A 27,804-nucleotide genomic window follows, 5' to 3' on the forward strand; every position below is an offset into this window, starting at 1 on the left:
GCGCCCGCCCCGCGCGTGCGGGGCCCTCAGGCGACGGGGCCGGGCGCGGGATGGAGCCGGGGCGGCGGGGCTCGCTGGCGCTGCTCACCGACCTCTACCAGTTCAGCATGGCCTACGGCTACTGGCGGGCCGGGCGGCAGCGGGAGCCGGCCGAGTTCGAGCTCTTCTTCCGCCGCTGCCCCTGCCAGGGCGGCTTCGCCCTGAGCGCGGGGCTGGGCGAGTGCCTGGCCTTCCTGAGGGGCTTCCGCCTCCGCGAGCCAGGTACGGGCGGGGGCGGGGAGCGTGGGGGGCGGGGGCGGGGGTAGGCAGGATGGGGGCAGGGCCAGGGAGCGTGGGGGGTAGGCGGGATGGGGGCAGGGCCAGGGAGCGTGGGGGGGCAGGTGGGGTGGGAGCAGCGCTAGGGAGCGTGGGGGGCAGGTGGGGCGGGGGCAGCGCCAGGGAGCGTGGGGGGCGGGGGCAGGCAGGATAGGGGGCAGGGCCAGGGAGCGTGGGGGGCAGGTGGGGTGGGAGCAGCGCTAGGGAGCGTGGGGGGAAGTGCCAGGGAGCGTGGGGGGCAGGTGGGGTGGCGACAGTGCCAGGGAGCGTTGGGGGGCAGGTGGGGCGGGAGCAGCGCCAGGGAGCGTGGGGGGCGGGAGCAGAGGCAGGCAGGATAGGGGGCAGGGCCAGGGAGCGTGGGGGGCAGGTGGGGTGGCGACAGTGCCAGGGAGCGTGGGGGGCAGGTGGGGTGGGAGCAGCGCTAGGGAGCGTGGGGGGAAGTGCCAGGGAGCGTGGGGGGTAGGCAGGATGGGGGCTGGGCCAGGGAGCGTGGGGGGTAGGTGGGGTGGGAGCAGTGCTAGGGAGCGTGGGGGGCAGTGCCAGGGAGCGTTGTGGGAGGGCACTGTCGGGGATCATTGGTGGCAGTGCCGGGGAGCTTTGGGGGGGAGGGTACGCAGGGTGGGGCAGTGGCAGGGAGCCCGGGGAGCAGGCAGGCCAGGGGTCGGTGCCAGGGGGCAGGTGGGGTGGGAGCAGCGCTAGGGAGCGTGGGGGGAAGTGCCAGGGAGCGTGGGGGGCAGGTGGGGTGGCGACAGTGCCAGGGAGCGTGGGGGGCAGGTGGGGTGGGAGCAGCGCTAGGGAGCGTGGGGGGAAGTGCCAGGGAGCGTGGGGGGTAGGCAGGATGGGGGCTGGGCCAGGGAGCGTGGGGGGTAGGTGGGGTGGGAGCAGTGCTAGGGAGCGTGGGGGGCAGTGCCAGGGAGCGTTGTGGGAGGGCACTGTCGGGGATCATTGGTGGCAGTGCCGGGGAGCTTTGGGGGGGAGGGTACGCAGGGTGGGGCAGTGGCAGGGAGCCCGGGGAGCAGGCAGGCCAGGGGTCGGTGCCAGGGAGCAGCAGGGGCAGAGCTGATGCTAGGCATAAGTAGACTAAGACTTAGGGCCCTGGGCAGCATAAGGCAGCACTTTATTTGCTTTTTCAGTATGTGTTGTGGGGGGCCCAAAAATTATTTGTGCTTAGGACCCCCAGTGGGCTAACAGCGCCTCTGAGTAGGGGCAGGGCCAGGTAGCAGGCAGTGCTAGCGACCATTAGGGGCAGGCGGAGGAGGGGGTATTAGTGCAAGGAAGTTTTAGGGACTGGACATCAGTGCCCGAGAGTTGTAGGGGCAGGGCCAGTGGCAGGCAAGGTTTGGGTCAATGCCAAGGAGCAAAAGGGGCAGTGTTGGGGGCCTTGGAGCAGGCAGGGGATGGGTGGGGCAGGGAAGCGTTGGGGGCAGGTGGGGGATGGGTGGCTTAGGGAAGTGTTAGGAGCTGGACGTCTGTGCCGGGGGATTGATGCTAGGGGAAATGACTGGGACAGGTTTTGCCTCATGTGGTGGGTGGGCCACAAACCGCCTGGGCTTCCACCTGTGTGGCACAAAGCGGGGTCACAGCCCTTTCGTTCCCCTCCCCTGCCTCTACCGGGAGGAGGGCATTACTAGAGACACTGTACCATGTCTCCGAGTGTTGCTTGCCCAGGGAGTGGGGGAGCATGGGGCCCTCTGTCTAGGTTTCTAGGTTTTTATAAGGCCACTCCTCCCTGTCACGTGTCAGTGCCACCTTCCTACGCTGCCCACTCTGTAAACTGCCTCTTCCCTGACTCTGAGGCCAGGGCTATGGTGCGTAGCTGTGCTGGCATAATCCCATTGTGCAGAGACAGACTGCAGCAACAGAAGGGGTTTTTCCGTCAGTGTAGAAACTCCACCTCCCCGAGTGACTGGAGTCAGGTCAACAGAAGCAGCAAACCTGCATTGCTCAGGAGCGTGGATTTTTCCCACCCCTGAGCGCCAACCTGTGTAGACCAGATCTCAGTGTTCACTGAGGGTATGTCTACACTGAGGAATAAGGTCGAATTTATAGAAGTCGGTTTTTTAGAAATCGGTTTTATATATTCGAGTGTGTGTGTCCCCACAGAAAATGCTCTAAGTGCATTAACTCGGCGGAGCGCTTCCACAGTACCGAGGCTAGAGTCGACTTCCGGAGCGTTGCACTGTGGGTAGCTATCCCACAGTTCCCGCAGTCTCCGCTGCCCATTGGAATTCTGGGTTGAGATCCCAATGCCTGATGGGGCTAAAACATTGTCGCGGGTGGTTCTGGGTACGTGTCGTCAGGCCCCCGTTCCCTCCCTCCGTCCGTGAAAGCAAGGGCAGACAATCATTTCGCGCCTTTTTTCCTGAGTTACCTGTGCAGACGCCATACCACGGCAAGCATGGAGCCCGCTCAGGTAACCGTCACCCTATGTCTCCTGGGTGCTGGCAGATGCGGTACGGCATTGCTACACAGTAGCAGCAACCCCTTGCCTTGTGGCAGCAGACGGTACAGTATGACTGGTAGCCGTCATCGTCATGTCTGAGGTGCTCCTGGTCGCCTCTGTGAGGTCGATCAGGAGCGCCTGGGCAGACATGGGCGCAGGGACTAAATTTGGAGTGACTTGACCAGGTCATTCTCTTTAGTCCTGCAGTCAGTCCTATTGAACCGTCTTATGGTGAGCGGGCAGGCGATACGGACTGCTAGCAGTCATACTGTACCATCTTCTGCCGAGCAGCCATGAGATGTGGATGGTATGCAGTCCTTCTGCACCTTCTGCTGCCAGCCAAAGATGTAAAAGATAGATGGAGTGGATCAAAACAAGAAATAGACCAGATTTGTTTTGTACTCATTTGCTTCCCCCCCTCCCCTGTCTAGGGGACTCATTCTTCTAGATCACACTGCAGTCACTTACAGAGAAGGTGCAGTGAGGTAAATCTAGCCATGTATCAATCAGAGGCCAGGCTAACCTTCTTGTTCCAATAGGGACAATAACTTAGGTGCACCATTTCTTATTGGAACCCTCCGTGAAGTCCTGCCTGAAATACTCCTTGATGTAAAGCCACCCCCTTTGTTGATTTTAGCTCCCTGAAGCCAACCCTGTAAGCACCCCTCCCAGCGTCAGAGCAATGGCAAACAATCGGGCATCTGAGAGTGCTGTCCAGAGCAGTCACAATGGAGCACTCTGATGGGGCTAAAACATTGTCGCGGGTGGTTCTGGGTACGTGTCGTCAGGCCCCCGTTCCCTCCCTCCGTCCGTGAAAGCAAGGGCAGACAATCATTTTGCGCCTTTTTTCCTGAGTTACCTGTGCAGACGCCATACCACGGCAAACATGGAGCCCGCTCAGGTAACCGTCACCCTAGGTCTCCTGGGTGCTGGCAGACGCGGTACGGCTTTGCTGCACAGTAGCAGCAACCCATTGCCTTGTGGCAGCAGACGGTGCAATACGACTGGTAGTCGTCCTCGTCGTGTCCGAGGTGCTCCTGGCCACGTCGGCTGGGAGCGCCTGGGCAGACATGGGCGCAGGGACTAAATTTGGAGTGACTTGACCAGGTCATTCTCTTTAGTCCTGCAGTCAGTCCTATTGAACCGTCTTATGGTGAGCGGGCAGGCGATACGGACTGCTAGCAGTCGTACTGTACCATCTTCTGCCAGGCAGGCAAGAGATGAGGATTGCTAGCAGTCGTATTGTACCATCTTCTGCCAGGCAGGCAAGAGATGAAGATGGCTAGCAGTCGTACTGTACCATCTTCTGCCGAGCAGCCATGAGATGTGGATGGCATGCAGTCCTTCTGCACCATCTGCTGCCAGCCAAAGATGTAAAAGATAGATGGAGTGGGTCAGAACAAGAAATAGACCAGATTTGTTTTGTACTCATTTGCCTCCTCCCCTGTCTAGGGGACTCATTCCTCTAGATCACACTGCAGTCACTCACAGAGAAGGTGCAGCGAGGTAAATCTAGCCATGTATAAATCAGAGGCCAGGCTAACCTCCTTGTTCCAATAAGAACGATAACTTAGGTGCACCATTTCTTATTGGAACCCTCCGTGCAGTCCTGCCTGAAATACGCCTTGATGTACAGGCACCCCCTTTGTTGATTTTAGCTCCCTGAAGCCAACCCTGTAAGCCGTGTCGTCAGTCGCCCCTCCCTCCGTCAGAGCAACGGCAGACAATCGTTCCGCGCCTTTTTTCTGTGCGGACGCCATACCAAGGCAAGCATGGAGGCCGCTCAGCTCACTTTGGCAATTAGGAGCACATTAAACACCACACGCATTATCCAGCAGTATATGCAGCACCAGAACCTGGCAACGCGATACCGGGCGAGGAGGCGACGTCAGCACGGTCACGTGAGTGATCAGGACATGGACACAGATTTCTCTGAAAGCATGGGCCCTGACAATGCATGCATCATGGTGCTAATGGGGCAGGTTCATGCTGTGGAACGCCGATTCTGGGCTCGGGAAACAAGCTCAGACTGGTGGGACCGCATAGTGTTGCAGGTCTGGGACGATTCCCAGTGGCTGCGAAACTTTCGCATGCGTAAGGGCACTTTCATGGAACTTTGTGACTTGCTTTCCCCTGCCCTGAAGCGCATGAATACCAAGATGAGAGCAGCCCTCACAGTTGAGAAGCGAGTGGCGATAGCCCTGTGGAAGCTTGCAACGCCAGACAGCTACCGGTCAGTTGGGAATCAATTTGGAGTGGGCAAATCTACTGTGGGGGCTGCTGTGATGCAAGTAGCCCACGCAATCAAAGATCTGCTGATATCAAGGGTAGTGACCCTGGGAAATGTGCAGGTCATAGTGGATGGCTTTGCTGCAATGGGATTCCCTAACTGTGGTGGGGCTATAGACGGAACCCATATCCCTATCTTGGCACCGGAGCACCAAGCCGCCGAGTACATAAACCGCAAGGGGTACTTTTCGATAGTGCTGCAAGCTCTGGTGGATCACAAGGGACGTTTCACCAACATCAACGTGGGATGGCCGGGAAAGGTGCATGATGCTCGCATCTTCAGGAACTCTGGTCTGTTTCAAAAGCTGCAGGAAGGGACTTTATTCCCAGACCAGAAAATAACTGTTGGGGATGTTGAAATGCCTATATGTATCCTTGGGGACCCAGCCTACCCCTTAATGCCATGGCTCATGAAGCCGTACACAGGCAGCCTGGACAGTGGTCAGGAGCTGTTCAACTACAGGCTGAGCAAGTGCAGAATGGTGGGAGAATGTGCATTTGGACGTTTAAAGGCGCGCTGGCGCAGTTTACTGACTCGCTTAGACCTCAGCGAAACCAATATTCCCACTGTTATTACTGCTTGCTGTGTGCTCCACAATATCTGTGAGAGTAAGGGGGAGACATTTATGGTGGAGTGGGAGGTTGAGGCAAATCGTCTGGCTGCTGGTTACGCGCAGCCAGACACCAGGGCGGTTAGAAGAGCACAGGAGGGCGCGGTACGCATCAGAGAAGCTTTGAAAACCAGTTTCATGACTGGCCAGGCTACGTTGTGAAAGTTCTGTTTGTTTCTCCTTGATGAAACCCCCCGCCCCTTGGTTCACTCTACTTCTCTGTAAGCTAACCACCTGCCCCTCCTCCCTTCAATCACCGCTTGCAGAGGCAATAAAGTCATTGTTGCTTCACATTCATGCATTCGTTATTCATTCATCACACAAATAGGGAGATGACTACCAAGGTAGCCCAGGAGGGGTGGTGGAGGAGGGAAGGAAAATGCCACACAGCACTTTAAGCACAGCACTTTAAAAGTTTACAACTTTAAAATTTATTGAATGACAGCCTTCTTTTTTTTTGGGCAATCCTCTGTGGTGGAGTGGCTGGTTGGCCGGAGGCCCCCCCACCGCGTTCTTGGGCGTCTGGGTGTGGAGGCTATGGAACTTGGGGAGGAGGGCGGTTGGTTACAGAGGGGCAGCAGTGGCAGTCTGTGCTCCAGCTGCCTTTGCTGCAGCTCAACCATACACTGGAGCATACTGGTTTGGTCCTGCAGCAGCCTCAGCATTGAATCCTGCCTCCTCTCATCACGCTGCCGCCACATTTGAGCTTCAGCCCTGTCTTCAGCCCGCCACTTACTCTCTTCAGCCCGCCACTTACTCTCTTCAGCCCGCCACCTCTCCTCCCGGTCATTTTGTGCTTTCCTGCACTCTGACATTATTTGCCTCCACGCATTCGTCTGTGCTCTGTCAGTGTGGGAGGACAGCATGAGCTCGGAGAACATTTCATCGCGAGTGCGTTTTTTTTTCTTTCTAAGCTTCACTAGCCTCTGGGAAGGAGAAGATCCTGTGATCATTGAAACACATGCAGCTGGTGGAGAAAAAAAAAGGGACAGCGGTATTTAAAAAGACACATTTTATAAAACAGTGGCTACACTCTTTCAGGGTAAACCTTGCTGTTAACATTACATACATAGCACATGTGCTTTCGTTACAAGGTCGCATTTTGCCTCCTACCACCGCGTGACTACCCCCTCAACCTTCCCCCCTCCCTGTGGCCAACAGCGGGGAACATTTCTGTTTAGCCACAGGCAAACAGCCCAGCAGGAATGGGCTCCTCTGAGTGTCCCCTGAAGAAAAGCACTCTATTTCAACCAGGTGACCATGAATTATATCTCACTCTCCTGAGGATAACACAGAGAGATAAAGAACGGATGTTGTTTGAATGCCAGCAAACATACACTGCAATGCTTTGTTCTACAGTGATTCCCGAGTACGTGTTACTGGCCTGGAGTGGTAAAGTGACCTACCATGAAGGACGCAATAAGGCTGCCCTCCCCAGAAACCTTTTGCAAAGGCTTTAGGACTACATCTAGGAGAACCGCAAATGCCAGGGCAAAGTAATCCTTTCACATGCTTGCTTTTAAACCATGTATAGTATTTTAAAAGGTACACTCACCAGAGGTCCCTTCTCCGCCTGCTGGGTCCAGGAGGCAGCCTTGGGTGGGTTCTGGGGGTACTGGCTCCAGGTCTAGGGTGAGAAACAGTTCCTGGCTGTCGGGAAAACCGGTTTCTCCTCTTGCTTGCTGTGAGCTATCTACAACCTCCTCCTCATCATCATCTTCTTCGTCCCCAAAACCTGCTTCTGTATTGCCTCCATCTCCATTGAAGGAGTCAAACAACACGGCTGGGGTAGTGGTGGCTGAACCCCCTAAAATGGCATGCAGCTCATCATAGAAGCGGCATGTTTGGGGCTCTGACCCAGAGCGGCTGTTCGCCTCTCTGGTCTTCTGGTAGGCTTGCCTCAGCTCTTTCAGTTTCACGCGGCACTGCTTCGGGTCCCTGTTATGGCCTCTGTCCTTCATGCCCTGGGAGATTTTCACAAAGGTTTTGGCATTTCGAAAACTGGAACGGAGTTCTGATAGCACGGATTCCTCTCCCCAAACAGCGATCAGATCCCGTACCTCCTGTTCGGTCCATGCTGGAGCTCTTTTGCGATTCTGGGACTCCATCATGGTCACCTGTGCTGATGAGCTCTGCATGGTCACCTGCAGCTTGCCACGCTGGCCAAACAGGAAATGAGATTCAAAAGTTCGCGGTTCTTTTCCTGTCTACCTGGCCAGTGCATCTGAGTTGAGAGTGCTGTCCAGAGCGGTCAGAATGGAGCACTCTGGGATAGCTCCCGGAGGCCAATACCATCGAATTGTGTCCACAGTACCCCAAATTCGAGCCGGCAACGTCGATTTAAGCGCTAATCCACTTGTCGGGGTGGAGTAAGGAAATAGATTTTAAGAGCCCTTTAAATCGAAATAAAGGGCTTCATTGTGTGGACGGGTGCAGGTTTAAATCGATTTAACGCTGCTAAATTCGACCTAAAGTCCTAGTGTAGACCAGGGCTAACTCTCTAACTCCTCACAGCCCAGACTGCTTTCTTTGCCAGCTCCCTCTGTCTCTAAGCTGTGCTATTATCATCATTTATCACAGTAGCGCCAGGACAGGGCTTTATTGCAAAGAGCATCCCATGAACATGTAGCCAGTGACAGTCCATGTTTCTATAAAAACAGGGCCTCATGGGGGATAAGACAAACAGGGGAATGAGGAGGGGAGAGGGTGAAATCCCGGCTTCATTCCCGGCTGATAGCAAATCTCCCCTGGACTTCAGCGAGGCCAGGATTTCACCCACGGTGTTTGCACAATTAATAGCCAGTCAGTAGCAGTAATCACAACTCTGTCTTTGTTTGACTTGGGTTCTCACTTGTTAAATATTATCCCACCTTGCAGCTTTGACCTTCCTGTGTGGCTTCCTCTCCCTCTTCGGCTGCCCCAAATCAAGGGACTTCACAAATAAACAGCTGATTTATTTCCTTTTTGTGCTTGTGAAAACTTTACCCAAACCTTCTCCTAATTCATCTCCCCCACCCGCTGTCCAGTCCAAATCACCTTATGCTCTGCATTGCAGAGCTACAAAATGATGAGTTATAAAAACACGACTTGTGTGTGAAAACAAAATGTCATCTGGGGTAATTTCAAGCCTCTTCTGTTCTAGGCACTGTAAGCCGGGGCCTGTTTCTGTCTTTGAATAGTTGCACGTTCATCGCACTCTCATTTCTTTCCAGTTTAAATTCACGCTGGAGGAAGCCGCCGTCAGTGCGTGTTCCTGAGGTTTGCAGTGGCTATGCAGCTGTGACTTGGGATAGTGGCTGCGTCCCAATGGCCTTTCTGTTCTGCTGGGAATTCGTCCTGTCGCTTGTTGCATCCATCCTCCCATGGTTCCCAGCTGAGCCCTCGGGGTACTGCAGTTAGAAGCGTTGTTTGCTCGCTGTAGAGACTGAAGGTTTCCATGGGTGCGTAGGGCACCATAAACACAGTAGTGCAGGAATCTTTTAGGATTATGAAGGAAGTAAATGTTTTTGGCAGACAAAGCAATTTCTGTACCCAGACTGGTGTGATGGGAGCATCATTTCTGCATGGGATAGTGGTCAGATTGGTATGGACAGAGCCCAGGTCTGGAAAGCAGGAGCTCCTGAGTTCCTCTGTTCTAGTATTGTGGTATATCAGAACCTAACGCCTCCTCTGCCACTGACTAATTCAATAACCTTGGGCTAGTCACTTAACATTTCTGTGCCTTGGTTTCCTCCTCTTTACCTCCCAGCAGGAGTTGGACTGAGACTATCCTGATAGTGGCTGATACTAGCACTACTCAAATGGCTCCATGAGTGTCTGCAGAATTTAAGCTTTAATTGTTTAAAATAATACTAACAACAATATTTCTAGCTCTGGGGCTGGAGAAGAAAACCTCCTGAAAGTGCTGCAGTGCTATGTTGTTGCATTTACAAGAGAGACTGAAATGAAAGCTCTGAGAGGTGTGAACTGCTCTATTCAGAGCAATGTCCTGTTAACTCTGAAGTGATTTCAATGTTAGCATTGCTAACTGGTACACTGCTGGTCATTTTATTTGAAACATCCAGCTACTTGGGGTTATGTGTGGAGTTTGGATAGAGAGCACAGCTTCACCCATCAGACTCCTGCTGTACAGATGTTAGGATTAGTTAATATTTATACAGTACTTGGAAGATGTGGGCTATGCACTGGCTAGCAGTTAGAATCAGCACTGACCAAATGTGTGTCATGGGGCCTATATTGCTACCAGCAAATGGAGCTTCTCTGTAGCTGAGAGGGGTCTGTGCTGTTGGAGCAGAAGGACCTGACTGGTCTCTCTGCTGTTACCGTGACACTCCAAGTAGCCATGGCTGCAGCAGAGGACAGCCGTGAATGGCCACCTGGCCACAGATGTGTTAAGGCATCAGTAACTCCATCACAAGAGGCATCGGTTCTTGCCTTTATTTGTAGTTCCATGTCCCGTTTTGGACACCTCGCCAGCTGGACAAGGGGGAAGCACCAGAGGTGGTTAGTTGTCCTGGCAGGATTTATATGTCAGGAGATTTGGCTCATTTAGCCCGGGAAGATGAGTTGGAGAGGGCAGGCAGGACTGGTAATGACAGACAGTGACTTTATCCTCCAGGCAGGTGGTTCAAATCCACTCCTGGTTGGTAGTGACCCAGCGCTGTTACCCCTCAGATGGCTGTTTGGCCTCTGAGTTCACATCACAGAAATCACTGTTACAGTCTGCCTCCTCCTTAGCCTTGGAGGACAAACGCTTATCTCACCCATAGATCTGTGGAGCTGGGGAGGAGATCAGTGAGTTGGAGGGAACCAGCTGCCAGTGTCAGGGACAGAAAGGACTTTAGATACCAGGGCTGGCGCCTTTCACCAGCAATACAGCCATGCCACGTTCTGTAGTCAGAGAGGGACTAGGCGCTGCGTTTGAGCCTAGTGAACGCTGGCAGTGGGGTTCCTTGTCACCCTGACCCGTAGTGGGAACAAGGTTGCTCCGAATGAAATGGCAGGTCGACTTAGATCCGAGCTTGACGTGAATTTTACAGCCAGGGGCCGAGGTGCAGAGCCAGCAAAGGTCTTTGAAAGATGGTGGCTCGGTTTGTAGGACCCCAGCTTTAGACACATACAAAGGACGTCCTTGTGGTGCTGGCTCTGCACTAGGACTAGGGCGCAGAGCTGATGGCAAATCCTCCGACGAAAAAGACCAATTTATCAAAATGCTGATTTCCATCAGAAACCTGCCAGCTTGCCCTCCCGGCTCCCTGTGCTGAGTGTGTGGGGGCTGGAAGCCATGGCTTGCCGGCAGCTCCTCTCCCCAGAGGCCAGAGCACCCCTCTGCATCCCTACATCTATTAGACCAGTCCTTTGTACTTCACCTGTAAACAGCATCATTCTCCCCACCACACTGTTCACCGCTCAAGGTTAATTTCCTCTCCTGAAATCCCCTCTGTCTCTTCGATAGCGTTTGACTCAGTGTGTAAACAGACTTCCCTTGTAAGGGTCAGCCGGGGAGATGTCTCCCACCTCCTGTCTGGTGGGACCTGTCTTAAGGCATGTACTTCTGGGTGACCTGCCTTTAACTACAAGGCTCTAAGACAAGGGTGGGCAAACTTTCTGGCCTGAGGCAAGCCCCGAACCCTACTCCCCAGCGGGAGCTCGAGGGCCGGATTAAAACATCTGGAGGTCTGGCTGTGGCCTCTGGGCCATAGTTTGCCCACCCCTGCTCTAAGAACATGATTTCCAATGTCTATGTCTAGCTCCTTGCATATTATCCACACACGCATCTGGCAAGGATTGTGATGACCAGTGTGAGAGACAGGCTTTTAGTGGAGACCTTACCCGATGCTTGTTGGTGAACTAGGGTGTAAACACCAGACCAAGAGGATTGCTATAACCCTTATGTACCCCTATGCCCTCTGCCAGCTGGCATCATCAGGTCCTTGATTCAGAGGGAGGGTTGCTTAGTGGTTAGCGCAAAGGACTGGGAGTCAAGAGCTCTGGGTGCTACTCCTGGCTCTGTCACTGATCCCCTGAGTTATCCTGGTCAAGTCATGTCCCTGCCCCATGCCTCAGTTTCCCCAGGATTCTGCCCTTCCTTCCAGGGTAGTTGTAGAGGAGTTAGAGATCCTGGGAGGGAAGTGGCTACAGAAATGCAAAGAGTTTATTCGCCTGCATAAAAAGCTCCATGGCTCCTGAGCGCTTTCTGCTGGCAGATAAAGCTGATTACAGTTAAACCCAAGTCTCTCTCTTTTGGGGTTTCGGTGACCCTATGTATCTCCGGTCAGATGCAGCCACTGTGGGGTTTATACTTTCCACCGAAGCAGCTGGTGCTGGCTGCTGTTGGAGACAAGCTAGTGAGCTAGCTGGAGCCCTGCCCTGCTCTGCTCTGGCCATTCCTCTGCCGTCACTGGGCATTATGTCCATCCTCCCCGCCATGGTCTGCTCGCTGAGGCCCTGCATTGGGATCAGAATTGCACTGCCCGCACCCAGGGCCGAGCACAGTCATTGCCGGCAGGGTGCCATCGCGGCTGCTCTGACCAGCTGCTCAGTCCCGTGATCTCGGTCCCGTCTGCTCCCGAGGGGCGCTTGGTCTTATCTGTGGAGCTGGGACCGGCGGTGTGAACTCTCCTCTCCAGTCGTTCCTCAGCCCAGCAGCAGGACTTGGGCCCATGGCTCCCCAGGCGAGAGCCCAGTGGAGCTTGTCTGTGCTATGCTATCCTGCCTTGGAGCTGCAGTGGGGTGGTTCTCGCAGGGCAGATGGGACCGTAAAGGGCTAGTGAACAACATGGGGGTTGGGAAAAAATTCCCTGCCTGCCCTCAGGGAGACCTTGGTAGTGACGTCATCTAAACCCACAGCCCCGCCTGCCGCCGGGACAGCTCTCCCAGGGCGTGAGGGATGCTCCTCCCACCTCAGCGCTCGGGCTGAACGGCGATCTCTGGCTGCTTTCCAGAAATCGAGTACCTGCAGTCGGTCCTGCCCAGCACCACGGAGAAGGCTTTCTTTGATTACCTGCGCACCGTGGACGCCTCCGAAGTCACCGTCTCCTCTGCACCGGAGGGCTCCGTCGTCTTCGCCACGGTGGGCATTAGTTGCAGCGGCAGCACCAGTCGGTGTAAAGCAATGGCACAGACGCAGGCTGAGAACCCTCCGGTGGTCTTTGCCCCAAGTGAATTATTCCTGAGTCAGGGCGGCCTGGTGGATAGAGCATTGGACTGAAATTGGAGAGATCTGTATCTCTGGCTCTTCCACGGGCCTGCTTGGGCAAGCCACATGACCCCTCTGTACCTCAGTTTCCCCATCTGTGCAATGGGGATAATGATACTGACATCCTTTGTAAAGCACTTTGAGATCTACTGGTAAAAGGTGTGATATACAAGCTGGTTACTATTGTTGTATAATGTGGGTGGCTCAACCAATGCATTTCACCTGGCTTCTCTTCCACTCCCATCTCTCACCTGTATGTTTGATTGTTCACCCAGGGCTCAGAGCTGAGAACAGAACCCAGGAGTCCTGATTCCATATCCTGTGGTTCTGCTATGAGACTGTCCTGCCCCTTTGTGCTGGAATGGCAGTGTCCTCCGCCGTGGGCGGGGTGTGGATGCAGCCGCTGTTTGAATGTCTCAGTCTATAGGCACGTGTGCATCGCACCAGTGGAAAAGAGTGAAAGCTGGTGCAATGAGAGTTCAATCAAATTCTGGCTGCGTTCGCTGAAACCGGCTTGACTTTGGGTTTAGTTCACACTGGTTTCTTCAAGACCAGACGGATGAACTTGTCCCGCAAACTAAGGCGTGCACTGAATGGAGTGTTCTTAGATAAATAAAGCAAGGCTATTTCTCTCCAAATACAAGAGTCTTTTAATAAGACTCTGGTATATCTGCTCTGAAGAATGCTTTGTAGGAAAGGAAGGAGCTAGTCTGGAGAAGATGGAGGCTTCTGAAAAGAGTCTAGAGAAAGGTCCCTAGAAGGAGGAGCTACAGAAAGAAAAGGGAAATGCAGAATGATTGATGGACTAGCCCTTATATAGCTATGCAGGAATATTCAAGGTGGGAGCTGAGCCTGGTAGTTAAAGGTCTCCAGACTTTGTTCGGCAGGAGTTGAGGACTGAATGTTAGTGAGAGGAGACGGAGTTACCCCAGGTCACAGAAAGGAATCTCTGCACCTTAAGAGGATTATGCAGGCCATCTGAGGATGTCCACCAGTTCCTGGAGAGCCCAGGATTCAGACTTGTGCACCTAGTACTGAAGATCAGTTCAAGGGAGAATTGAGTAAAACCAGATTTAATAAGTTGGGGGGGGGGCCTTCCTTTCTCTCCAGCCAGATGTTCCCCCTTGTACTGGAACTCTGTCTGATAGAGAGGAGACCCCCAAGGCTCCTGAAGTCTTAGAAGCCCAGCCGGAGTAACGTCTAAGAATTCATTGACCTTTGTAAAGGGCTTTCTGATTGACAGACAAAAAGTTCTCTATAAGAGCTGGTATATCCAGCTAAGGATCCTCTACAGCTAAAATCTGAAAGCCCCTACAGGAGAAATGCTAGAGAAATTCCAAGGTGATCGCAGCCGCAGGGGCTTGTGTGGGCCAGCAGGGGCCGGGGTGGGCGTCAGGGAGGCTGCAGCGATTGAGATGGGTGAGTCGAGGGGAAAGGCTGGAGACACTGATGGCATGGGGTGGGAGGGATTAGGGAGGAGCCAAAGATGTGGGGCTGTGCCAGGGTGACTGAGGATGGTGGTGGAGTCAGCTGTGCTAGAGAAGGGGGGAGGCCTTGTGTGACACGGCCCAGTCCTAGCCTGGGATGGGGCCCGTTGCTTGGAACCCAGTGGCTTGCGAGGCATCGCTGGCATGGCGAAGACGTGGCTACGAGTCCCGTGAGAGCGTCGGCCAGATGTGGGGGCTGGGTGTGGCTTTGAAGCACCGGGCCAGGGAGCAGGGCTGGCGGGAGGAAAGCAGATGAGCTGGGGTGAACCCCCCCCCCCACACACACACGGCTCTTCCCCTGCAGGTTCCGCTCTTGCAAGTGAAGGGGCCACTGCTGGTGGTGCAGCTCCTGGAGACCACGCTGCTGTGTCTGGTCAACTACGCCAGGTGAGAGGCTCCGGGACACGCAGCTTTGTGGGTGTAGCATCCCCAGGGCAGCACCTGCTCGTTTGTTGTAGGGTCCCCAGGGCCCTAGGGCGATGCACTGGGTGGGGGCTGTAGGGTCCCCTGGGGTGGCATGTGCTGCTTTGGGGGCACTGGGACAGCATGTGCTGGGTGAGGCTTTCAGGGCCTCAGGGGCAGCACGCGCTGGGTGGGTCTGTAGGGTCCCCTGGGGCAGCACGCGCTTGGTGGGGGCTGTAGGGGCAGCGGGGTGGCACACCCTGGGTAGGGGGCACTGGGGTTATAGGGCCCTGGGGCAGCACGCGCTGGGTGGGTCTGTAGGGGCCCCTGGGGCAGCACGCACTGGGTGGGTCTGTAGGGGCCCCTGGGGCAGCACGCGCTGGGTGGGTCTGTAGGGGCCCCTGGGGCAGCACGCACTGGGTGGGTCTGTAGGGGCCCCTGGGGCAGCACGCACTGGGTGGGTCTGTAGGGGCCCCTGGGGCAGCACGCGCTGGGTGGGTCTGTAGGGGCCCCTGGGGCAGCACGCGCTCAGTGGGGGCTGTAGGGGCCCTGGGGTGGCACACCCTGGGTAGGGGGCACTGGGGTTATAGGGCCCTGGGGCAGCACGTGCTGGGTGGTAGATGAAGGGTTCCAGCCGCTTTTGAACGTTTCCTGCCCCCCACAAGGGCAGCACGTGTCTGTGTGCTCGTCCCTGGCTGCATCTCTGCTCTTCCCTCTCCTGTTGGCTGTGGTGCTCCAAAGTCTCCCACGTGCCCTTCAGGTCTCCTCATCCATCTCGCCCTCCCTGCCCCTGACCTCTGGAGCCGTGTCCCTCTCCCCCACAGCACCCTCCTCGTCCTGACCCCCCAGGGGGCTGCCTAGTGCTTCAAGGACATATGGCTCCACATTACTCCCCCCGTAACTAAAATCCTTAAATCTGATGCGTCCGCAGCTCCGGTCTGGGCCCTCTGGCTCCCACGTGGTCTAGTCAAACTGATCCACCCTCTGAGGCACCCAGCACGTGTCCCTGCATCATCTGCCCCCGTCAGCAAGGAGCTCATGGGCATAGGGCCTGGCCCTTCCTGGGCCTTGCTTGGTGTCCAGCTGGGGTTGGCATTCAGGGAATATTTGGGGTTTTTCCTTTTCCAGCCTTGTGGCCACCAACGCTGCCCGGTTCCGGATGCTAGCTGGCCCAGACAAGAAGCTGCTGGAGTTGGGGCTGCGACGTGCCCAAGGCCCGGATGGGGGCCTTTCTGCATCCAAGTACTCCTACATAGGGGGTGAGCTTAGCCCCGGCGTGCCAGCTCCTCGCGGCAGGGCATTCCCTATCCCCTTCGCTCCCGTTCAGTCTGCGTTCCCCTTGCCCACGTGCCCCCGATCTCTCCATTCCAGGCTTTGATTGGACCAGCAACGTGCTGGCAGGGAAGCTGTACGGGGTTCCGGTGCGGGGAACCATGGCCCATTCCTACGTCATGTCCTTCACGTCGCTGATGGAGGTGCAGCCCCGGGTTCGTGTCCCTGCCCGGGAGGAGGGGGGATTTGTTTAATAACTTCGCACGGCATTGAGAGGGGGTGGAGCCAAGCACCGCAATAGATGCTGGGGTGATGGGCATGTTATCGGTGCCTAGCACCGTGAACCATCCCCCTGCCTCCTTGGAGCATTGCATGCTGGGACTTATAGTCTCCCTGGGGCCCCACCTGTGGATTTCAAAACCGACAGTGGTCACAGTCTTTCTAGCTTCACACAGATGAGGAGCACCCCATGGTCTCCCGGCAGCGGCCACCAGCCCCCTCAGTTTGGTCACTTTGACATAGCTGAATGGCCTTTGTGAATCATCATTGCCTACGTTTAGGAATTATCTCTACTGAGTTTGTGCTTCAGAGCCAGCAGGGGGCTGAGGAATCTCGAGATGTGTTTTTATAGGCCCTACCGAAAGCAGCCATTTTAGATTGGTGATTAGTAGCATGGAGGTGCTGTTTCCCATGCAGACCCTGAAGCCCCTGGATGGAGATGAGCCGGTGGATTTCCTGCCCCTTGCTGAGTTGTGGCTGCAGCGGGTGTGCCAGACGCTGCGAGTCCCCCATGACAGGGTGAACCACGGGGAGCTGGCTGCCTTCGTGTCGTACGCCATCGCCTTCCCCCACAACTTCCAGGGGCTGGTGGACACTTACTCCATCATGGGGTGAGGAGCCGAGGGGTGGCGATGGCCTTTTCGGAGCATGCTCCATGCTTCATGATCGTTGCACGGCACCTGGATTCCACGGTGACCGGTGTAAGTGATGTCCCGTTGACTGCGGGAGCAGAGATGGCGAACGGGCTCAGGTTGGGTCCCAGTGGGCAGGGGGAAGCAATGCCAGGGCAGCTGTTTAGACGCAGGGTCTCTGAGACGATGTCTTAGAGCGCATTGCGGTCTCCTAGAGAACCCAGCTAGGACCCAGCCCGTGTGTTCCGTCTCTTCTGCGTGGTCTGCTGTCCTCCATTCCCACACGCTGGGGATAAGCATCTGATGATGCTGCAGAGCCTCTGGTACTGGCTGCCCCGGGGAGTCCCTCTCTCCTGTTCTCTTCTTTGTCCTTGCCTTGATGTGGATGTGGAACCTCAAATCGCCTCCTGCCCCTGACCCGAACACAGCCTGCTTGGCCCATCTCTGCCACTCCATGTCGCGGAGAGTGGGGTTCCCAGGCCTTTCTTCCAGCTGGACCCATCCTCCTCCTTGCTGTTGGCAGGACTGGCATCCCAAACTTCTGTGCCGTGGCACTGGCATTGAACCAGCTGGGATACCGTGTGGCAGGGATTCGCGTGGACAGCGGCGATCTCGGCAAGCAGGCGAGGGAGATTCGCCAGGTACTCCGGACCTGTAGTGCCAAGTGAGTGCCATGCTGCTAAGCAGACGCTGTTACCCTTCTGCTGGGAACTCCCTTGCAAGGCTGAGAGACAGAGCCCTTTACATAGACTCTGCATGAGGGCCTCCTATGTGGGGGCAGTTACTGACCCTGGATGATGGCCCCTTGTTACTCACCATGTGTAAGAGTCAGATGAGCAGTCAGATCTTACCCAACCAAAAGGAGTGAATCCCTGTTGCTAGCTGCCACCGTGTCACTTCACTCAGATATGGAACTGCTTCCATCTGTCTGTCTGTCCGCTGGGCTGGATGTTCAAGAATTGGACCCCCCCACTGCCTTACCGCTCCCAGCCCAGCTGTAGTTTATAAGCGCTGCACAGCAGAGACAGCGCCTTTCTCTCATGTTTTAAAAGCATCCAGGAGATTCGGATGTGACCAAACCTAGTCATAAAGGATGATGACGATGACGGCACTGCAGAAGCAAGGCAGCTGGATTCCCTTATGGCTTATGTTTCAGTATGAATTGTTCACTGATTCCCGGTCCCGGAGTCAGGTTCTCTATCCTCGGTGGAACCCCATGAGAGACAATGGGGTTGCATAGATGTCACCGAAAGCAAAATTTGGCCTGCAGCTTCTTTGTGATCAGTGGTGCTGCACAAACCAGAAAGAGCCCAGCTTGACTCTCAGATCCCAGGGGCAGTTTTCAGGGTGCCCAGGGGTGGGGGGTGGGAACTTTTATAAACTGAGCAAACTGTCCAGATTTCTGGCTGGGCTGAGAGCCGCGATGGGGACACACACACTCTCATCCACCCTCCAGGATTCAGATCTAGCAAAGCTTCAACCACCCTGTGCTGTAGGCTCAACCCTGCTGGGGCACCTGTCCCTTGTAAGAATCCTGCAGCTGTTTTTAGCAACTCACTTCCATTGTGTCCAGCTTCCAGGTTCCCTGGTTTGCAACCATCCCCATTGCTGTGAGCAATGACATCAGTGAAAGGAGCCTGGAGGAGTTAATGCAGGAGGTGAGATGGACTCAGCTGGTGCCAGGGTTTCAGCTGTGGTAGGAGGGGCTCATCAGTTGTTGGCACAGTTCACAGTGCCCCCGGGGTGCCTGGGTTCTCAACAGGCTGTCACGGGTGGAATGAATTTGGCAGCTACTACTGTGTGCTGTGCTATCATAGTCATGCCCTTTAACCTATCTGCACCCCACTTGAGAGCCGGTCCCAGTACTAACCTGCCTCTTGGAGGTGGTGTTTCAAGCTACAGCTTGTTTGTGAAACTGTCTAGGGGCTTGTCTACACATGAAAATTAATCCAGACTAAGGCAGGGTGTGAATTTAAGTGGATTAACTGTTCTTGATTAACTCCACGTGTAGTTGCTCTTATTCTGAATTAATTTAATCCATTTGATAAATGGATTAAGATAATGTGGAATAAAGTGCTTGGAATAAGAGCATGCCCATGTGGTGTTAATCAGGAATAGCTATTCTGGAATAACTGTGTGTGTAGATAAGCCTGAGGAGTGAAGAGAATGAATCTGCTGCCTTCAGACATGGGGGAACGGGAGGGTTCTTAACAGGGTAGATAGAGAAGCACCTGGTTACCTACAGGCAGACAAGCCCTTAATCTGCATGTTCCCATGAGCTGTCCAGGTGGGCATGTGCTGCTCCCTGATTGCGACCAGCCTGTGGCCTTCCCCGCCCTTAGGGAAGAACTTGTAGCTATGCAAGGTGAGAGAGATTAATCAGGCCTCGTGGTTCAGGGATCAGCAGATTGCAGGACATTCCCCATTGGCCAGCAGCGGCTTTGGGGTGGGAGTCTGCAATCCTCTGGAGCTTCAGGCTTTGCCACTGTCCACGACTACCAGGCTAGTGGCCCAAGGCTCTGCTCCCAAATGGGAAACGCTATTCCTGCCGGTACCCTTCTGGGAACCCAATGGGGAGCCTTCTGGGGCCAGAAATACCATGTTCCTATTCAATGACCATGTTCCCAAAGATGGGGAACAGCCAGAGACCCTGTGATCACAGAAGGGAGGGCAGAGGTGGCTGGTCCAGGACTTGGGCAGGAAGATGATGGGAGTCCTGTCCCCTTCATACGAGGGCTTTTCCTCAGCGGGGAGCTTCTCGCTATGGGGTGCTATCTTTGTGAGCCGTGTCCCAGCTCCATGCCAGCCAGTAGAGGGAGGCTCTTCATACAGCACAAGGGAGAAAGAATTGTCCAGTGGTTAGAGCAGGGGGATGTCCAGGTCTCCTGGGTTTGACTCCCAGCTCTGCCACTGACTCACTGTGTGGCCTTTAGCACTGAACTCCCCTTTCCCAGGGGGTGTTGTGGGGCTTGGCTGATGTCCGTAAAGGACTCGGGATCCTCAGAGGGAAGGTGCTAGCAAGGAGAGAGGTTGTAATCTCTTCAGGGCAAGTTAGTACAGCACCTGGCGCAGTGGGGTCCTGGGCCAGGCAGGACTGAGGCTGCTAGACACTGCCGCGATGCAGTCAACGAGTAATAAGGGTAATACCAACTCCTTGTCATCTGTCTCCTCTTCTAGGGGAATGAAATTGACATGATCGGAATTGGGACCAACCTGGTGACGTGCCCACTGCAGCCCTCACTGGGCTGTGTTTACAAGGTAACCTTCTTGCTGGGATGGTCCAATAGGAGCTCATCCACAGGTCTATTACTCTTCCGTTCTCCCCTGCCCCCCAAGTGAGCTGAATCCTAGCCCTCCTGGAGTTCAGTGCAAACCCTAGCAATTGCACCAACCTGCAGCTTCTTGACGAAACTGGCAACAATGATATACCAGCTGTTAAGGCTGCAATGCCTGTCTGGGTTTATTGTGTGATCGAGGGGGTGTTGATGTTTTCTCAAATAGTTTGACTCCTCTTCCACTTTCGTTAATAGGGAATGGAAAGAGGCCATGTGGCCTAGAGGTTAGAAAAGGGAACCGGGCTTCAGAGCGGGGCTCTTGTCCTAGTTTTACCATTGGCTCGCTGTATGCAAAATGTGGTCGTGTCAGCTGCTGTAAAGTCTTTGAGATGTTTGGATGGAAAGCTCTGTGTGAGTGCACATTGTTGTGATTCGCTGGAATTATTTTGGTGGACATCCTGTTGACACGACTGAAGAGAGACTGCCAGGTTAAAAATCATGGGCCTGATTCTCCTCTCATTTACATGGGTATGAATCCGGAGTAAGGACCATAGTGCATAGGTCTGAAAGGTCCCTCTGATCACTGAGTCTGGCTCCCTGCTATCACAGGCAACCCCCCCAGATCATCCCATTCACAAATTTATCAATCTCCGTCTTAAAACCAGTTAGGGTTTTGGCCCTGTTTCTCCTATTGGCAGGCTGTTCCAAAGCCTCACTCCTCTGAAGATTAGAAACTTTCTTTTCATTTCCAGCCTCAGTTTATTCATAGCGAGTTTATGCCCAAGGCAGTAGAGTTATGCTAGGGTAAACTGAGAAAAGAAACAGGCGCACATAATATATAATGTGTGTGTGTGTGTACACACACACACACACCCCTGTTCCATCATTAACACTAGGTGATTAAAGCTGAAACCATTTATAAATTCTCATTTACATTTTGCCTCTTATCCTGTTTGATTCTGTATTGTGCTGGACTTGGGCAGTGAAACTGGATTCATCAGGTTCACTATTGGAGCATCCCGCACAAGCCCTGAAGGCTGCCATGCCCAATGGCAGATGCTGCTGCAGGGGAAGACTTAAATACAAAAAAAAACCCCCACAATTTCCATTTTAAAACAATAATTTCACGAGAACGTTTGTTGTTAGTAGAATTTGTAAAATTGCAGTTTTTAACTAACCCTCAATTTTGGGGCCGGAACTCTGTGTCTGATACATTTGTACGTTTATGTAAATCACCTCCCAGAAACGAAGCGGGGAGCTGATTCCTTAAGAAACAATAGGCTTGCTGCAATGGGCTGAGGCCGGATGGAACTCATGACACACACCTTTGGCTAGAATGGAGGGCTGTCTCCAGGGGGCACAGGGATTCTAGCCACAGGTGCAGCTACTTGCTGGAGTCTCAGGACAATCCCTGAGCACTGGTTTGAGCTGCTGCTTGCCGTAGAGTGAGATCTCCTATGCGATAGGCACGGAGGATCCTTTCATCTTTGCGCCTTCCTCCTGTAGCTGGTGAAGGTGAACGGCTGCCCCAAGCTGAAGCTGACTGAAGACGAAGAGAAGATGACCATCCCAGGGAGCAAGGTGGTGTACAGGCTCTATGATGCCACTGGTGAGACACTGACCCAGCGCTTGCCCTGCAAAATGAGAGCAACATCCTGAGACTACAGACCTGGCTGTGTAAAGGCTGGTTCCCCAGAGACCTGAGACGCCGTGTCTTAAACATACACAGCTCACACGCCCAAGTCCTGGCTCCGGATTTGGGGGGCAGGATTGGAGCTGGGACAGGTGGCCATTGCTTGGGGTCCCTGGTTTGAGTCTGGCTCAGGGCAGTAGTGACGCCCGTTACCACATGGAACCAAATTGGCAACTATTGAAAAGGGTATCTTTAAAACGCCCCATCAATCATACTAACCCCCTTGCTGGCAGTCCCAGCAGAATGCCCAGGATCGACTGGCCCTTCCCCCTGGACATGGGTCCTTCCTGCTCAGGACTGAGAGTACAGTGCTGCAGGGAAGCCTGCCTTGCTAGCCAGGCTGTGCCTGCTCTGTGGACTAAGAACAGCAGCCTCCAGGGACGTCCGGTCCCGAGCCCAGCATTTCCCTGTCGCAGCCCAGATCGAACCTAAACGCCTGCCTGTTTCCCTCTGGCCTTGTGTCTGGGGCTGGGGCCCTAGGGGAATTCTGCTGAGCTGGGATTTCTCCTGCCACTGGGAAGGCTCCACCTCTGCAGGCCAGGGTAAAGTCCTCTGGCTACTCACCAGCCCAGGCTGCTGAAGTGGAGCCCCTCCTCTCTCCCTGCCCCCTGGGCTGAGCATCCCCTGTCCTTGCAGTTTGCTCAGCTTCTAAAAGCACCAGTTGTTCCCGGAGCCTGTGGCTGAGGGCAGTTGTAGGTGTCAGGATCCCCAGAGGCTCGTCTGGAAAAGCTGCTGTTCCCGGCTCCTGGGACCGTTGACCTTTGCGGCAATGTAACCCCCTCCCCTCCCTACCTGAATGAGGAGATCCTGCAACATCCCCTGCTTACAACCTCTCTCCCCGCCCCCCTCCCCACGGCTCAGCTGTGCACCCTCTCACCCGCCAGGGAGCTAGTCTGAATGTCAGGCGGGGGGCACCGGCTGATGAAGCCACGGTCTTGGTCTGGATCTAAACTGGCACAGCTCCCCTACGAGGGGTAGCATTGCTCTGAACCCCAGCGTGCGCACACGCCTCCCCCGGGCAGCTAATGTCTGCCTCCAATTCCTGGCAGGTCTTGCCTTTATGGATCTCATGGCATTGGAGGAGGAGCCCCCAGCCAGGGCGGGGCAGGAGGTGGCTGTCCGCCTGCTGGGGAGGAGTGAAGAGGCCAGGAGGGTGACTCCCATGGCTGTGGAGATCCTGCACCGCACTTACTTTAAAGATGGACAGGTAAGAAGAGGCGCGCTCGCCTTCCTCCTTGCAAGCCGCCATGCTGCTGCAGCCTTGACCACGTTGCAAGCTGTTCTCTTGGCCTAGCTGATTTCTTGGCTCCCCTGCCACCAGGACCCCTCCAGCTGTGATCCCATTGACTCTCCGGTGCTAAGCAGTCTGCCGCACAGGCCAGTACTTGAATGGGAAACCTCTAGGGAAATATTCCAGTACTGCAGGGTCGGTGGCGCTGTTCCCTTCAAATCAGTACTGCCCCAGCAAGATACTAGGGGATGCTGCATCATCTGTCATGGGGGGAGAAAATCAACATTCTGTCTGCTTGGCACAAATTGCAGGAGTCAAGGGGTTAAACCTGGGTGTTCACATTACCTTCACCTAGACTCCCCCCCCCATTTTCAACTGAGTGTAATAATCACTTCCTGTCCTACGCTGTTGGGTAGTGTTGCTTTGCGCAGTCGGACAGCTGCCACCTTCCACCCCAGAAGTGGCTGCTTTTGGATGGGAAGCTGTCTATAGAGTTCCTAGAGAGTATAAACATCCGAATAGGCCTTTGGGAGTTGTCTGGATGAAAGGGATAGTGCAGGAAAGTCAACAGCTCAGTCAACCCTCCTCCTGGTTCTCTGGCAGCACCCAGGCTGTTCCCAGCGGGAAGTGGTTCTGCCGATCAGGAATCGGGTGCCCTGGGGAACTGCGAATATGTTTGAATCTGGTGTGTCTTTGTTTTCTGGCTGTAGAGAGCCTTGCAGGCAAACTGAGCTGAACAGCCCCTACTGGAGCTGTGCGTAGGGCATTCTTCACAGTAGATCCATGCTCTGGTTTGAAAGGCAGCACGTGTTTGGGGGAAGGCAGGTGACCTCCTCGCCTTTGTGGGAGGACAGCAGCCAGTCAAAAGTGGCTCACTGGGATGCCCCAGCTAGGACTTTCTCATGCACAGCTTAGGGGGTTTGTTCATGACTCATTTTCAGCAGCATCCATGTAGTTGGTAGGTTTAGTCCTGGATTCTCTCTTCTGCTGTGCCTCTGGCTTGCTGGGTGACCTTGGACAAGTCACTTCCCTTCTCTGTGCCTCAGTTTCCCCCCTACACGGGGATAATACCTTCTGGGGGGGGGAGGGGCTTTGAGAATTAATGTGTACGAGGCACTTTACACTTACCACCTCTTATTCTGCCTTTGCAGTGTCGTAACATTAAATCTTAGATGTGGGGAGAAGCAAACCCCAGCTCTGAACTCCTGCAGACTCAGACTCATCTTGGATCCAGGCCCCTGTTCTGCTCAGACCCAGCTCTTGCTTTTAATACAAACCTTTGACCTTCTGTCCTCCTCCCCCCTTCCAAGCAGGTTTGCCAGGCTCTTCCCAGCCTGCTGGAAGTCAAGAGCCATGCGCAAGCCTCTTTGAGCTTGCTCAGCCCTGCGCACAAGAGACTCCAGGACCCAGAGCCTTACCAGGTACGTGAGCCAACTTGGTGTGCACAGGCCATCTCCAGCAGCAAGGCATTCTTGATCTGAGCTCTTCCACCTTGACCGGGGATCACGCCTTGCAGGGGCAGGCCTGATCAGTACTTGGCTCGGAGACTTCCAAGGAGCACCCAGGGGCTCCAGGTGGTGCTCTTCCTTCTGAACCCTGCTGTCTGTGCGATGCTCGGGAGGGCTACGCTTCAGGGAGTGACATGAATGGCTGAGTTGATGTTCTCCCCCGTGTCAGTGCTCTCTGTAATGCCCTCTTGCAGCACTAGGGGGCGGTGTGCTGCAGGAAGGAGTAGGATGCTGTCCCCTCTCTTTGCAGCACTAGGGGGCGGTGTGCCTCTGCGTGGCATCTTTCAGAGGGGATGTAAAACAGGTCCTGACAACCTGTGATCATTGAAGACCCCCTGGCACTTTTTGTGGGAGTTAATCCTGGACTCCTGGCTGCATTCTCCATTCTGTCTCCCTAAACACCATTTGCAGTTTCAGCTCATGCAGGATTTCTTCTGAACGTAATGCTGCACAGCACTGCTATATGCTGTTAAATGGCTTTCCCGTTCCACTGCAGAGGTGGCTGCATGTCGCTGGTGGATGAAGTGTTTCCTGGCTAGAGTGTGTTCATTGCTTTGTGATGAGAGACGCCGGTTCTGATTATATACCCGACCTTTTCCTTCTGTTGTTCTTCCCTGCCCATCGTCTGGGGTCTCTGGCAAATCAGGAGCCTTCATCGCAATCACACAAAGCTCCGTCCCTCGCAGCCTGTGATGGGACAATAAGAGAACAAGAGCGGCATCTTTCATCAAACACGCTGACTGGCTTCCTCCCGTCTCCCCTCTGTTCGCAGGTTGCTGTGACTGAGAAGCTGCACTTTCTCCTCAGTGACCTGCGCCGATCCAGCCGGTGAGCTGCCCTGCCTCCATCCTCCCGTCCAGCAGCAAACTGCACCTGTGCAAAGCCCAGGAGTCCGGTGCTGCAAGCCTGAATTAACCTGCACAAAGACCTGGGCGCTCTTAGGTCCTGGGTCTTTCTATTTAATTGTCTAATCCTTTTTGAATGATGATTTTGCTGTAGCTACAGGGCAGTCCAGCTCCATCACGTATGGCAAACATATCCCCAAACAGGGCCTGCGCAGACGGGAAGGAGATTTTCTGATCCGATTTGAAATGCAAGGGGAGGCGTTGATGGGGGAAGACATCCAGCAAGGCTGTGCCTAGTTTTACTCTAGTAACAGTGTGGCTTAAGCGTTGGGATCTGCAGCTGTCCTCTGATGCTGTTCTTCCACAGTCTCTACCGTGTGTTTTGGGAAGTCGTATCTCCTTATGTTGTCCCTCCCAGAGTTTTCTGTGAAAACAGCACTTTCCTCAATGGGCCTGATTGCTGTGTGGCTTCGGAGTCACACTTTCTGACTTCAGTGCCTACAATAAGGGGGTGTTTGTAGTGCAGAGCCATCCCAGCTATGGGAGAATGAGCTGGAGTCCATTCTGGGCTCATGCATCATGACCAGAGTTGTTTAAGAAACAGCAGATTCATCCTAAGCAGAATCAACCTCTCATCACAGACATATTGATTAGGAAATTCTCTGCTTAAAGTCTAAGGCTATTAATTCTCTTTAGCTTATAGTTAATTTGTAGGATCACAGTAATTGCATCAGACCAGGACTCATTCTGTATCCTGTCGAATGGTGGCCAGTGCCAGCTGCTTCAGAGGAAGGTACAAGAAACCCTATGGGTTGCATCTAAACGGGAAATGTATGACTAATCCTGAAATGAGCTGTGGCCAGGGGGCTCCTAGTGGGGTTCTGCACAGAGCTCCTTGCGGGAGCAGCAGTTTAATCTTCAGTTGTAAGTTTAAGAATACAAACTGACCTCTTACTCAAAGATCCATCTGTATGAACCAAACCCGTTATTTCTTACAATTCCACTTTGCCTGCAAATCCCAGGGGAGGTCTCACAGGGTCTTCAGAAACACAAGTACAGTGTAAACGGCATAGAGGCAAGTGATTGGAGCCCCACAGTCTGCTTTGTGGAGCTTTCACAAAATGTAGCAAAAGTTTCCACGAAATCTCTCTCTAAACATGTGATGGAAACGCTTCCCCTGCAGCAACTGACAAACCATTAAATGTTTGGATTGCAAAGGCCCCGCTGTGTGCTTGGTGCTGCATAAAACAAGGAGACATTTGGCCCCTGCTCTGAAGAACGTACCCAAAGTTAGTGCGTGAAAGCTACAGTGTGAAACCAAAAAGAGAGAGAAATGAGCCAGTTCGCTTGTTTTCACTGTCCAGGTTGAGAGAAGTACAAAAAGGTAAAAGAATTTTTAATTGTGAGGGTAACTGACCATTAAGGATGGGGTGGATTCTGTGTTACTTGGAGTCTTTAAATCAAGGCTGAATGGCTTTCTAGAAGAACAGCTCTAGCTCAACCAAAAGCTATGGGCTGGCTGCAGGAATCACTGCATCAGGGTCTGTGACCTGTGCTATGCAAGAGGTCAGACTAGATGATTAATTGCCTCTTCTGGCCTTGAAATCTCTGAATCTTTGAACATTTCTTTAAATTTTAATCGTCTCAGGTGCGTTTAGTAGCTCAGAAGTTGGTTTGTTTTCAGAATCATATTTGTAACCTGACTCTTGTATTGAAAACTTATTCCCAACTTTCTGGGGCAGTGTCTGTTCAACAGCAGAGATCAAACTTAGTGTCTTCGTCGGTTCCCTAGAACGTTTACACACATTCTGGGTGAAGAGTTTCTTCTTTAGAAATGAAAAGACCACTTGCCTTAAACTGAATAAATGTTAAAAATAAAAGGTACCATTCAGTGAACCCACATTCCGCAAAACATCTCTTTGCAGCGTCCAGTGCCTCCCCTGAGACCTTGACAGAAATTAAGTCCCCTGTCCTCAAGGAGACAGCACACACACACACTAGTCTTTTGGCTCGCTGAGGACACGCCCTTTACCTTAATACACGGCACTGAGGTGGTTTATAGTGAAACTAAGAATAAGTTTTTATTAATAAAGAACAATGATTGTAGTGATGCTGAGCGAGGGAAAGAGACAGGCCTGGTTACAAACCAAACAAAAACAGCTGCTTTCTAGGCACTAAACCTTAACTTTAGTAAGTTACAATCTTTGCCATTTTGTCACTTACCTGAAGCTTCCTGCCTCTCAGACTAGAGCAGGGGTTTCCAACCTTTTTACACCAAAGATCACTTTTTGAATTTAAGGGCAACCCAGGATCTACCCTGCCCT

The 27,804-nt window shown here is 53.9% G+C and overlaps 1 protein-coding gene across 4 annotated transcripts; it reads left to right on the top strand.

Moving 5' to 3' along the window:
- The first annotated feature begins 7 nt into the window (after positions 1 to 7).
- Positions 8 to 27,376, top strand: NAPRT (nicotinate phosphoribosyltransferase). 4 transcript variants are annotated; one of them, XM_075124892.1, is made up of 13 exons: positions 8 to 261; positions 12,603 to 12,730; positions 14,648 to 14,730; positions 15,874 to 16,004; positions 16,117 to 16,232; positions 16,714 to 16,907; positions 17,452 to 17,592; positions 18,502 to 18,586; positions 20,106 to 20,186; positions 21,710 to 21,812; positions 22,946 to 23,103; positions 24,438 to 24,548; positions 25,408 to 27,376. In XM_075124892.1, exons 1-13 carry the CDS (start codon positions 51 to 53, stop codon positions 25,465 to 25,467), a joined length of 1,602 nt encoding a protein of 533 aa, XP_074980993.1. In that variant the 5' UTR covers positions 8 to 50; the 3' UTR covers positions 25,468 to 27,376. The 4 variants fall into 4 exon arrangements, with proteins under 4 accessions (XP_074980993.1, XP_048697786.2, XP_074980994.1 ...); XM_048841829.2 differs by having other exon boundaries at positions 24,441 to 24,548; XM_075124893.1 differs by having other exon boundaries at positions 16,117 to 16,220.
- Positions 27,377 to 27,804: the final 428 nt, after the last annotated feature.

The sequence above is a fragment of the Caretta caretta genome, chromosome 2 (genome assembly GCF_965140235.1).
Source record: "Caretta caretta isolate rCarCar2 chromosome 2, rCarCar1.hap1, whole genome shotgun sequence".
NCBI classification, from domain to species: Eukaryota; Metazoa; Chordata; order Testudines; family Cheloniidae; genus Caretta; species Caretta caretta.